The 13,905-nt window shown below is 42.0% G+C and overlaps 1 protein-coding gene across 4 annotated transcripts in view; it reads left to right on the top strand.

Annotated features, from left to right (window-relative positions):
• Positions 1–13,905, top strand: part of si:ch73-242m19.1 (uncharacterized) — a 182,325-nt gene that overhangs the window by 161,133 nt on the left and 7,287 nt on the right. For all 4 annotated transcript variants that reach the window (XM_063040782.1, XM_063040783.1, XM_063040784.1 and 1 more), the window contains 4 exons: positions 8,251–8,385; positions 10,382–10,534; positions 10,904–11,113; positions 13,661–13,778. In XM_063040782.1, coding sequence (XP_062896852.1) covers positions 8,251–8,385; positions 10,382–10,534; positions 10,904–11,113; positions 13,661–13,778 — 616 coding nt within the window. The remainder of the gene's footprint in view (positions 1–8,250; positions 8,386–10,381; positions 10,535–10,903; positions 11,114–13,660; positions 13,779–13,905) is intronic.

Raw genomic sequence — 13,905 nt, 5'->3', positions numbered from 1 at the left:
TGATCCAAACTTCTCCTAAATGTTACAATTGAACCTGTATCTACTAATTCTCCTGGCAGCTCATCCCATGTTCCCACTACCTTCTGAGTGAAAAAGTTCCCTCTCAGGCTCCCCGAAAATATCTCACCTTTCACCCTAAGCCTATGACCTCCAGTTCTAATCTCACCCAACCTCAGAGGAAAAAGTCTGCACGTATTTACCCGATCTATGCCCCTCATAATTGTATATACCTCTAAGATCTCCCTTGATTCTCCTGAGAGACTTGTAGAATTGCTGTAGACATTTAAGCCCTTTTAGTTTGTAACTGGAAAGGCAGTAAATTAACTTGGATTATTTGTATAATATTTTTTACACAGGTCTTTTCCTATTGCAAAGCATCTCAGACTGGTGGGGGTGGTGTTGTGCAGGTAGGGGGTCTGCAGAAAGATTTGGAAGGTGGCATGGTAGCACAACGCATTACAGTACCAGCAACCCGGGTTCAATTTCCACTGCTGTCTGTAAGGAGTTTGTATGTTCTCCCCAGGACTCCAGGTTCTTCTGTTGCCTCCCACAGTCCGAAAACCTAGATTAATTGATCATTGTCCTGTGATTAGGCTAGGGTTAAATTGGGGGTTGTCAGACAGCTTGGCTTGAAGGGCCAGAGGGTCTTTCTGCTCTGTATCTCAATAAATAAATAGGTTAGGGGAGTGGACAAGGAAGTGGCAGATAGAATACAATGTAAGGTACCATGGGGTTATATATTTCAAAGGAAGAATAAAGGTGCAGACTATTTTCTAAATGGGGAGAGAATGCCAGTATCAGGGGTGCAAAAGGACTCAGGAGCCTGAGTGTAGGACTCTCTTAAGATTAACTTGCAGGTTAGCATTCATTTGGAAGGCAATGTTAACATTCATTTAGACAGAACTAGAACATAAAAGAAAGGCATACTGCTGGGGCTTTATATGGTATTGGTCAGCCTGCATTTGGAATACTGTACTGGGAGCAATTTTGGATCCTGTATTTAAGGAAAGATATGCTGACCCTTGAGAGGGTCCAGAGAAAGTGTACAAGAATGTTCGCAGAATGATGAGCTGAACACAGCAGGAGTGCTTGATGGCTCTGCACCTGTACTCTGATGGAGATCAGAAGGGTGAGGAGAGATCTCATTGAATCCTTTTGAAAACCGAAAGGCCTGGATAGAGGAGATACGGAGATGATGTTTCCATTTGTAGGTACTGATGAGCTGGGCGAAGTTGCCCTCTGGTGCCATCTTTAGCTCCGCCCACAGTTCCTACCCTCTCCCCTGGCAGCTCGTTCCATGTACCCACCATACTCAATGTGGAAAAACCTGCCTCTCAGGTCTCCTTTAAAATCTTCCCTTAAACCTTAAATCTATTTCCTCTAGGGTTAGACTCCTTACACCGGGGGAGAAAGACTGTGACCATCTATGCTTCTCTGTAAACCTCATAACATTTTCCCTCAGGCTCCTTCCAGCCAGGGAAAACAGTCCTAGCCCATCCAGTCTCTGCTTGTAACTCACATCCACTACTCCCTGCAACAGTCTTGTGAATCATTTCTGCACCCTCTCTAGCTTAATCCCATCCTTCCTGTAGTACGGCAAGCAGAACTGCACACTCTGCATTCTCACTAATGTCTTGTACAGCTATGCAATGACATCTTGCCTCATCGTCCTGACCGATGAAGGCATGCGTGCACACATCACTGTCCTGTCCAACTATGTTGCCACTTTCAGGGAACCGTGCACTTCTACCCTCGGTCTCCCTGTTCTAGGACATGCACGGTGTATTTCCTGGCTTGGTTCAGCCTCCCAAAATGCATCACTTCACATTTACCTGTGTTAAATTCCATCTGCCTTTCCTTTGCCCACTTTCCCAGCTGATCTAGATCCTGTTGTAAACTTAGACAACCATCTTCACACTTCACTTCCACACCAATTTTGCTGTCGAACCCAAACTTTCTAATCATGCCACCTACATTCTCAACCAAACTGGTGACATACATGACACACACACACCAGGGAAAACAGCATTGACCCATGTGGCACACTGATCTGAAAGTTCGTGTTCTGCATTTCGACTCTGTAACAGAGAAGTTCTAAACAGCTGCTTTTAGGGGTAGGAGGTGACTTTGAATATAAGGAAGCTAATAATTCATAAGAATCCTTGATAACTGACTTCATTTTAATTCTTAAAGAGTTTGACCATGGTACCCCATGTCATTAATGAGTTAGTTACATCTAACCTACCAAACACTGCTCATCCAGGTTTCCAGATAATGTTTACAACATAGGTTAATAGAGATGCCAATATTATTTACTTTATTATAATATTATGACCTTGAAGCAATGTTTTATCCAATGAGAATTTATACTAAATGGGTTATATTTTACCCTGAAGCCAACAGGCATCAGAGGCAATGAAAATTTAAAATAAATATACTTAGATGTAGAGGTATATGTGGCAGTAAATAAATGAAAGCTGGAAGTATATTGGAAATAGGAAATAACTCAGAAAGTGTGTATCTCAGCTGGTTGATGGTTGGGTTGAGTTGTTCTCTGATCTTGGCAATCCATTTGCATGTTTAGTAACTTTACGAGGAGACACTATCAGTGTGCTATTCATTTACGGTGTGTCCTCCGAATGCTTGGCCTTTATATACTTACCAATTCTTATCAATTGTTTGTCATCACAGAAACTCACTTATGACGTTGGGGGGAGGGGTTCTCATTGCTGATTGATTGCATGGGAAACCCTGTGCATTGTCTGGATTTTTTTTGCCCCCACCCCCCCCCCATTGACTTATAAATGGGATCGAGGTCGAAATGTCTGTTTATAGAATTGTTTGCATAAAATTAGAATTGCTGGGGGGGGGTGGGAACCAAACTGAAGTGACGGAGGAAAGGGAGCTTGCCTCACATATAGAGGAAGCTTGGAGACAGTGCGAAAGGGAGGATAGAGAAGGGACGCACTCAGACCAATGGTTTGAGATGTGTCTATTTTAATGCGAGGAGTATTAGGAATAAAGTGGATGAGCTTAGAGCGTGAATCAGCACTTGGAGCTATGATGTTGTGGCCATTACAGAGACTTGGATGGTGCAGGGGCAGGAATGGCTACTTCAAGTGCCAGGCTTTAGATGTTTCAGAAAGGACAGGGAGAGAGGCAAAAGAGGTGGGGGTGTGGCACTGTTGATCAGAGATAGTGTCACGGCTGCAGAAAAGGAGGAAGTGATGGAGGGATTGTCTACAGAGTCTCTGTGGGTGGAAGTTAGGAACAGGAAGGGGTCAATAACTCTACTGGGTGTTTTTTACAGACCACCCAATAGTAACAGGGACATCGAGGAGCAGATAGGGAGACAGATCCTGGAAAGGAGTAATAATAACAGGGTTGTTGTGGTGGGAGATTTTAATTTCCCAAACTTTGATTGGCATCTCACTAGAGTGAGGGGTTTAGATGGGGTGGAGTTTGTTAGGTGTGTTCAGGAAGGTTTCCTGACATAATGTGTAGATAAGCCTACAAGACGAGGCTGTACTTGATCTGGTATTGGGAAATGAACCTGGTCAGGTGTCAGTGCTCTCGGTGGGAGAGCATTTTGGAGATAGTGATCACAATTCTATCTCCTTTACCATAGCATTGGAGAGGGAGAGGAACAGACAAGTTAAGGAAATGTTTAATTGGAGTAAGGAGAAATATGAGGCTATCAGGCAGGAACTTGAAAGCATAAATTGGAAACACATGTTCTCAGGGAAACGTACAGAAGAAATGTGGTTAATATTCAGGGGATATTTGCGTGGGATTCTGCGTAGATACGTTTCAATGAGACAGAGAAGGCATGGTAGGGTACAGAATCTGTGGTATACAAAGGCTGTTGTAAATCTAGTTAAGAAGAGCTTACGAAAGGTTCAAAAAACTAGGTAATGATAGAGATCTAGAAGATTATAAGGCTAGCAGGTAGGAGTTTAGGAATGAAATTAGGAGAGCCAGAAGGGGCAAGGAGAAGGCCATGGTGGACAGGATTAAGGAAAACCCTAAAGCATTCTACAAGTATGTGAAGAGCAAAATGATAAGATGTGAGAGGATAGGACCAGTCAAGTGTGACAGTGGAAAAATGCGTATGGAACCAGAGGAAATAGCAGAGATACTTAATGAATACTTTGCATCAGTATTCACTACAGAAAAGGATCTTGGCGATTGTAGGGATGACTTGCAGCAGACTGAAAAGCTTGAGCACGTAGATATTAAGGAAGATGATGTGCTGGAGATTTTGGAAAGCATCAAGTTGGATAAGTCACCAGGACTAGACGAGATGTACCCCAGGCTACTGTTGGAAGCGAGGGAAGAGATTGCTGAGCCTCTGGTGATGATCTTTGCATCATCAATGAGGACCGGAGAGGTTCCAGAGGATTGGAGGGTTCTGGATGTTGTTCCCTTATTCAAGAAAGGGAGTAGAGATAGCCCAGGAAATTATAAACCAGTGAGTTACTCCATCAACTTACCAATTACTTCAGTGATTGGTAAGTTGATGGAGAAGATCCTGAGAGGCAGGATTTATGAACATTTGGAGAGGCATAGTATGATTAGGAATAGTCAGCATGGCTTTATCAAAGGCAGGTCGTGCTTTACAAGCCTGATTTAAATTTTTTGAGGATGTGACTAAACACATTGATGAAGGTAAAGCTGTAGATGTAGTGTATATGAATCTTAGCAAGGCATTTGATAAGGTACCCTATGCAAGGCTTATTGAGAAAGTAAGGGGGCATGGGATCCAAGGGGACATTGCTTTTGGGATCCAGAACTGGCTAGCCCACAGAAGGCAAAGAGTGGTTGTAGACGGGTCATATTCTGCATGGAGGCTGGTGACCAGTGGTGTGCCTCAGGGATCTGTTCTGGGACCCCTACTCTTTTTGATTTTTATTATTGACCTGGATGAAGGAGTGGAGGGATGGGTTAGGAAATTTGCTGATGACTCAAAGGTTGGGGGTGTTGTGGATAGTGTGGATGGCTGTCAGAGGTTACAGTGGGACATTGATAGGATGCAAAACTGGACTGAGAGTTCAACCCAGATAAGTGTGAGGTGGTTCATTTTGGTAGGTCAAATATGATGGCAGAATATAGCCTTAATGGCAAGACTCTTGGCAGTGTGGAGGATCAAAGGGATCTTGGGGTCCGTGTCCATGTCCATAGGACACTCAAAGCTGCTGCGCAGGTTGACTCTGTGGTTAAGGAGGCATACGGTGCATTGGCCTTCATCAATCGTGGGATTGAGTTTAAGAGCCGAGAGGTAATGTTAAACATAGAAACATAGAAAATAGGTGCAGGAGTAGGCCATTCGGCCCTTCGAGCCTGCACCGCCATTTATTATGATCATGGCTGATCATCCAACTCAGAACCCAGCCTTCCCTCCATACCCCCTGACCCCTGTAGCCACAAGGGCCATATCTAACTTCCTTTTAAACATAGCTAATGAACTGGCCTCAACAGTTTGCTGTGGCAGAGAATTCCACAGATTCACCACTCTCTGTGTGAAGAAGTTTTTCCTAACCTCGGTCCTAAAAGGCTTCCCCTCTATCCTCAAACTGTGACCCCTCGTTCTAGACCTCCCCAACATCGGGAACAATCTTCCCGCATCTAGCCTGTCCAATCCCTTTAGGATCTTATACGTTTCAATCAGATCCCCCCTCAATCTTCTAAATTCCAACGAGTACAAGCCCAGTTCATCCAGTCTTTCTTCATATGAAAGACCTGCCATCCCAGGAATCAATCTGGTGAACCTTCTTTGTACTCCCTCTATGGCAAAGATGTCTTTCCTCAGATTAGGGGACCAAAACTGCACACAATACTCCAGGTGTGGTCTCACCAAGGCCTTGTACAACTGCAGTAGTACCTCCCTGCTCCTGTACTCGAATCCTCTCGCTATAAATGCCAGCATACCGTTCGCCTTTTTCACCGCCTGCTGTACCTGCATGCCCACTTTCAATGACTGGTGTATAATGACACCCAGGTCTCGTTGCACCTCCCCTTTTCCTAATCGGCCACCATTCAGATAATAATCTGTTTTCCTATTTTTGCCACCAAAGTGGATAACTTCACATTTATCCACATTAAATTGCATCTGCCATGAGTTTGCCCACTCACCCAACCTATCCAAGTCACCCTGCATCCTCTTAGCATCCTCCTCACTGCTAACACTGCCACCCAGCTTTGTGTCATCCGCAAACTTGGAGATGCTGCATTTAATTCCCTCATCCAAGTCATTAATATATATTGTAAACAACTGGGGTCCCAGCACTGAGCCTTGCGGTACCCCACTAGTCACCGCCTGCCATTCTGAAAAGGTCCCATTTATTCCCACTCTTTGCTTCCTGTCTGCTAACCAATTCTCCACCCACACCAATACCTTACCCCCAATACCGTGTGCTTTAAGTTTGCACACTAATCTCCTATGTGGGACCTTGTCAAAAGCCTTTTGAAAATCCAAATATACCACATCCACTGGTTCTCCCCTATCCACTCTACTAGTTACATCCTCAAAAAATTCTATGAGATTCGTCAGACATGATTTTCCTTTCACAAATCCATGCTGACTTTGTCCGATCATTTCACCGCTTTCCAAATGTGCTGTTGAAGCTATATGGGACCCTGGTCAGACCCCACTTGGAGTACTGTGTTCAATTCTGGTTACCTCACTGCAGGAAGGACTGGAAACCATAGAAAGGGTGCAGAGGAGATTTACAAGGATGTTGCCTGGATTGGGGAGCATGCCTTATGAGAATAGGTTGAATGAACTCGGCCTTTTCTCCTTGGAGCAGTGGAGGATGAGAGGTGATCTGATGGAGGTGTACAAGATAATGAGAGGTATTGATCATGTGGATAGTCAGAAGCTCTTTCCCAGGGCTGAAATGGCTAGCACAAGAGGGCATAGTTTTAAGGTGCTTGGAAGTGGTACAGAGGAGATGTCAGGGATAAGTTTTTTTTTACACAGAGAGTGGTGAGTGCATGGAATGGGCTGCCGGTGGCAGTGGTGGAGGCGGAAACAATAGGGTCTTTTAAGAGACTCCTGGATGGCTACATGGAGCTTGGAAAAATATAGGGCTATGGGTAAGCCTAGGTAGTTCTAAGATAAGGACATGTTCGGCACAGCTTTGTGGGCCGATGGGCCTGTGTTGTGCTGTAGGTTTTCTATATTTCTATGTAAAACCATGCTCCTAGGAATTCTCTGGCATGCAACGTGCTTGCTTGTGCTATGACTTTCACTGATGCCCAGTCAAATTTGTGACTCTCTTGATCCTTAAGAAAAAAGATTTTTTTTAAAACTCCAGACAACACACAGAGCTTACCATGCGATGAGACCCCCTCCCTACGTTTCAACTGAGTTTCCATAATGATGACCAACCAACTAATTGCTAAGTATGTAAAGGCCACACATTCGGAGCACACAGCACAAGTGAACAGCACACTGATGATTTCTCCTCGCTAGCAAATGGATTGGCAAGATCGGAAAACAACTCAACCCAAACATATTAGGCATAGGATGGAAAAGAGAATCGGAGCATTGCTTTAGGTGAAGTCTACTTTTTGTGGCTCTTCACAAATGATTAGACTTTTGCAGGAATAGAATTATTAGATCTTTAAGCATTGTGGCCATTGAAATCAAGTTGTTCTGTATGCTTCAGACTTAAATAGATAGAGTGAAAGGAGTGGGTGGGAAAGAAAAGCAATATTTCTGCTGGTCGATATAACTGTGTCATCAGAGGGTGTGTAGAGATCAGCAGATAGAGCATAGATTGTGACACTGAGTTGGACATAACAAGTAGACAGTGAAAGAAGCCTAAGTAAAGAAAATGTTTGCCTCAATTATATATGACAATATCGTTGAATGGGAGCCACCTTCTGCCAACTGGAGGAAAAAAGGTGTTTCTAGAGGCTTGGTCAATCAATTTAGGATTGAGATAAATTTTTTTCTTTATGCATAAGTTTGTGAATTTTTGGAATTCCTGAGTTAGGACTGTAGATGCTCAGCTATCAAGTCTGTGATAGACTTTTGGATCCTAAGTTAATAATTGCATGTGGGGATCAGGCAAGAAGGTGTTGAAGCACATGATTAGCCATCATCTAACTGAACGGTGGACCAACTTAAGGAGCCGAATTTCTGCTTCCTGCTTTGATTCTTAAAGGCTGGAGCTCCCCTAAAGAAAAGAATGGGAGAAGTAGCATATCTTCTGAAGCAGAAAACTAACCTCTTTCTTTTCTCAGCAAGATCAGCTGCAGTCCTTACGGGAAGAGAACAGCCAACTGCAGAGAGTGGTCTGTCAGCTGAAAACACTGAACTGTTGGAGAACGACAGCAAAACAAGAGAAGTTTCAAAGATCCCACGCTGCTTTGGAGCAGGTAGGGGAAGGTGGGCAGGCTGACCATAAACCTCGATATAAGCAGCATCTTGTAGAGTGTAGTACAGGTCTCACTCCAACACCTAATCAAGGATGTGTTCTTACCATGTCAGTAATCTTCAGTGACCCTCAAATCACACTGCCAATGAAAAGTTCTTCACAAAATATTCTTCGTGATTTTTTAAAACAGCGGCAGAATTTGTGCGTTGTGACAGGGGCTGAAGGACTGATGGAAGTTTCTTTGTAAATAGCTTACAAAATAAAGATCATTATACATCTGAAAAAGGATTCTGTAGGGCCAGAGGAAAAACACATGGAATTGCAGAAAAATAAACAGCTCCTTCCAAGAGTTGGACAAACATCCTGGACTGAATATGCTAAACAACAAATTTTCAAAAATGTTGCTTCCTCAGAATTTTTGTTTCTTGTTTACGACAGACCGCTTGAAGCTGAACACAAACATAATTTCAGACTGCTTATATCACACAGGAATTTAGAGAAACAAGCAATTAACTTTTATTGAATATAATGCATTTACTTACATAACGTTGCTGATGCTTTGTAATAGTTCAACCAAGTTAAAAATCGACCAACATTGATGAATTCCAGTTGCCTTGATACCAATTCTCCACGATCGCAATGTCCTGGTGAAACTTTTCACCGTGCTCATCACTGATAGCACCAAAATTTGCAGGGAAGAATGCAGAAAATGAATCTTTAGTGACATGATGTACTTCATTGTTTTGTATGCTTGAAGCATGCTGTCATACACTTGCATGTAGCTTGGGGCTCTGTAATTGCCACAAAAATTTTCAACAATATCCTTAAATGTCTTCCATGCAACTTTCTCCGGTCCCACTAGAAGTTCTTCCAATTGCCTGTCATTGATGACCTGTTTGAATTGTGGACCAACAAAAATGTCTTCCTTCACTTTGGTATTAGCTATTCTGGGAAACATCTGTCTCAAATATTGAAATCCTTCAAGGAAATTCATAGCCTTTCTAAAACCTGGCCTGCCACATGGCATCTGCTCTGCCTAGGCATGCCTGGACAAGATAGAAAACTTTTCAGCTTATATTGTAGGCAATGTTTTAATTGACTTGAACTATGAATTGAAATAACACATATAGGTGATTTTTAAAAAAAAATGGTGCATGATAGGGAAATTCCATGGTGATTTTCATGATCAGCAGCCCAAAATTTATAAGATGGACCCTAAAGTATTCAGGAAGCAAAACATTTGTTGTTCAGTGATATCATTCTTTAGTGCTACGTTATTCTGTGATTTAAATACATTTCTTTTGATTAGTTAATTACAGAACAGCTTACATGGGCCACAAGTCACACTTTATCAGATGAGAGAAAGTGAGGATCTCATCACACCAGCAACCAGTGTGCTTAATAACTGGTTTATTTTTAGAGTATATATTTGAATAAAGTGTGCACCCTTGTTATATTCACTCAATCACCCATGAATTTGTGCCTGGATAATTCCTAAATTTAAGAGTGAAGTCCATCCTTGACAAAACTCGATGAGCATTTTGTAACAGGTGAATATGTGTGTATGTGGCTAATGTTAACACATAGTCTTACAGTAGTGGTTAAAATGGGGAATAGTTCAAAGGACACCTAGCATTTGAAATTTGACTGTCGATTGCAGTTTAATATTTCACTCTTGACAACAGTCGCGTTTCACTGCATCCAGTTGAAGTCTGAGATCTGACAATCAACTCTGACAACCTTACATTTCTTTAGCATTCCCAGGGCAAAGTGAGGGAAATACCAATCCAATGTGGCTTTTTTAGTCTTGGGTCCTATCACCAATATGTAAACTAACAAGTAAAATTCAACATTTATTTCTCTGCCAGCTCCTCCCCTCTCTTTGTCTCTCCCCTCCTCCCTCTCTCCCCATCTCCTCCTCTTTGTTTCTTTCTCTTTCCTCCTCCTACTCTCTCTCCTCCTGTAACTGACATTTTGAATCCATTTTGTCTACACAGAAAGTTACTCAAATCAAGAAGGCGTATCTCAACATTAAAATACTTGCGGAAGAGGAGAAGATTCTTCTGCAGCAACAGCTCGTAGCTTTGAGAAAAGCCCTCAGCAGGTCCAAATCAGAAAACGAGAAAACAAAGAAAGAATTTGAAAAAGAGGTACTCTATTCACCAATCACTGCACATGTCCCACCACTTAAAAACAAGTAACACCTTTAATACAGTTGAGCAATTCTACCTTTCAATAAAACTCCGTATTGCAGACTATCACTTATTCAGGCGGCACTTGTTGGTACTGAGCTGATAGCCAGTGTGCTAACGAGATGCCCTGATTAATCAAGAACCTAAGTTCATTGTCTGTTAATTGTACCGGAGAGCATTTTGGAATTCATCTGACAATGGTGACGCCTTTAGACACCTGTCAAAGACAGAACTAGAATCAAATACATTATCTTGTAGCCAGCTCCTAGAGTTCTGACCCTTATAGTGGCTGCCACGTGCCTTACGCACTGATTTTCTTCGCTTCAGAAGCAGCTGTTGAAGGAATACCGACACCGGGCAGCTCAGGAACTGAAGAGCCGACAGCAGGTGGAAAGCATGAAAACATCCAACATGGAGCAGCTGCTGGATGACGTGCATGAGAAGGAACAGAGGCTAAATACCCTAAACAACAAGCTCGAAACGTCCTCCAAAATCGTTCAAATACAGTATCATAAAATCAATAAGGAGATCAAACAGGTACAGCAATTTTAGACATCATTATATACTGCAGTAAGAGTGGGTACAGTATTGTCTGTGACCACTAATATTTCAGCCAATTTTTGCAGCGAGGGAGAAGGCCTTCCTCGGCATTGACCGGATGTGAAGAGATTGGACTGAGGACCATAATCCAAGTCTCTTGACTGTTTCTGGACAATGTCCATTATGTCACCATATCTGGATCAAAATTTCATTTTTTTTTAAACGGTGGTGTGTGCTTTGAAGATTCAATTGACCGACGGGGAACTGTGCACAAGAACGAAGTATAATGCAAAAAGCCTCTCATTATTTGATCTGCATGGACAGTGTGGGACTTCCCCAAAAATGGTCTTTGGTTGAAAGAGGAACTGGTGAGTTGTGCTGTTAACAGGTGGTTAACAGCCTTGCTGTGGTAACTGGATGCATTTTGCTGTGCATACAGAGGAAGGACTGTGGTCTGAATAAACACATAGTAAAGTGTTCATTATGTAACTGGAGAAGAGTTTTTTTTAAACCAAGTGCTGTTTCCATTAAAATGTTTATCCTGCTTGTTCTGTAATGCTGCAGTTCTATCTGCCTCCCCGGACCCCAGCTAATCACTGCGCAGAAACTTCTCCTCATGTAACTTTGGATTTCTTTTTGCCACCTTCATGCTGCAGCCTCCAGTTTTTGACACCTCTACTAATGACCGCACTTTATTTGCTTCTACTCTGTTTAAACTCTTCATTTAAAAAAAATTACTTCTATTAGATTTCTTTGCAGCCTCTGTGGCTCAAGGAAAACGCTGCTACCCCTCCTTAACCCACTGTTTCCTGCCGTCACATTCATAAGATCACCTATCTCTAAAATCTATCCAGTAGATTGCAACTGATCCCTTTCCAAAGCTCTTCCATCTCTCCTAAAATTTTCAAAGTTCAAAGTAAATTTATTATCAAAGTACACGCTGTATATGTTACCATGTATAACCCTGAGATTCGTTGTCTCTTTTCATTCCTCCAATCAACATATAATCTTTCATACTGCTGGACTCTCTGTCGCTATCTGCCCAGTTCCTCCAACTGAACGACATCATTTTAAAGTCCATTACTTCTCTCCTTATAATTACATTTACATACAAATTCTGCAAAACCTTCAAATTTGGAAATTGCGCCCTGTGTATCAAGTCCAGCTTATTAGCACGCATGTCTGGAAAAGCAGAGATCCCAGTGCTAACTCCACTCCAGTCCATACATCAGTCTTCACCTCTACTGCTGAGCTCATTTCTAATCTAAGTTGCTGCTGCTGCATCTTTTGTTCCACGGTTTTCATTCTAGTATCCCTCCCCATTTTTTTTTTCAACCATGTTTGTTTTCCCAATTCATTTCCTTATACTTCTCCAGACTGAAATTCCATTTGCTATTTCTGCCAATCCATTGGCATTTTCTGGCAACCTTAATCACACTTCCTTACTGTCAACTGTATTACTGATTTTGGTGTCAATAGGCAGTTAATTAATTAAGGCCTCTTTAACCTCATTAATGTACATTATGGAAAGAAAGACCCTTTGGAACTTCACTACACAGACCTTCAGTCTGGAAAGCTCCCACAAAGGGCATCTGGTGAAGTATTATGTGAAACCATAAGCTAAAGTTGAAACATATAGAATTGAAGGCAACTCATAAAGGGTACGTGAAATGCCATAACTTGCATGTCTATGGACCAGGTTCGGAAGTGGCATTAACCTAAAGTTCATTTTGGCAAATGTGAATTTATCCATTTTGGACCAATAGCTGATGGATTAGAGTTCTTTCTCAGTTACGTCCAATTATAAACTGTCAACATCCAAAGAGGGTCCATGCACTTTATTCAGAAGTCATCAACCAGTACAGAAAATGATGAAACAAGCTTCTGGGATGCTAGCCTTTTGGATATTGAGTTGAGTTAAAGGCACTAGAAATTTAGCTACACTGAATTGAAACACTGGGAACAATGCTGTGCATCTTAGAAGGGTATATGACCCTTGAAGGGCATGTACCCATAGATACTAGAATGACACCAGGATTTCAAAGCTTACAGAACTTAGCCTATAATTCCTGGAATTTTAAAAGGGTGATTTGACTTCAAGGAAACCAACAGGATAAGGATTGAGTTTAGAAACATTGGGAGAACCTAGACTAAAAATAAGAAACAGATGTTTCAGGGGTAGAAAGTCCAAATCTTCTTCTATGGTTGATGTCAGATAAACTTTAAATCTTATTTTTTGAACAACATATGCTTCAAACACCATGCAGATAAGAAAGGTATCCACAATCTCCTTCAGTGGCAAACTGTCAAATCCTGATACAATGTTCTAGAGTTATTATCTGTGGTTAGGTTTGCCCTTCATCTTGATTCTGTCCGTAATCAGCCAGACGATTACTGTCTTTTACACCATGTGATCTGGATTTGCAAGTTATTGTTCGCTTTTAGCCTTGCTCTTGTTCTTTAAATAACTGTGAGGCAGTCCCTGAGAATTATATTGGTAGTAGCAATTGTGTGCACAGTAACTGATTTCCTGTCTATTCTCAGGTACGTTGTCAGCTGTCTCACGAGCGCAGCCTGAAGCTGGATGCCTTCCAACGGGTTGATGAACTGCAAAGTCAGATGCACAACTTTGAGGCAGCATTCTCTCTCAACAGTGTTGCGGGTAAAGTGATCCTATACTGTTATCTACAGCTTGCTTTAATTTAATTTCTTTTGACACTTGATTTCTTTTTTATTTATCAAGTCAGAGGTATATTTCCCCCTATAGATTTAGATAACCAGTGTCATTG

The sequence above is a fragment of the Mobula hypostoma genome, chromosome 2, assembly GCF_963921235.1.
Source record: "Mobula hypostoma chromosome 2, sMobHyp1.1, whole genome shotgun sequence".
Classification (NCBI taxonomy): Eukaryota; Metazoa; Chordata; class Chondrichthyes; order Myliobatiformes; family Myliobatidae; genus Mobula; species Mobula hypostoma.
This window is presented reverse-complemented; position numbering and strand designations above follow the sequence as displayed.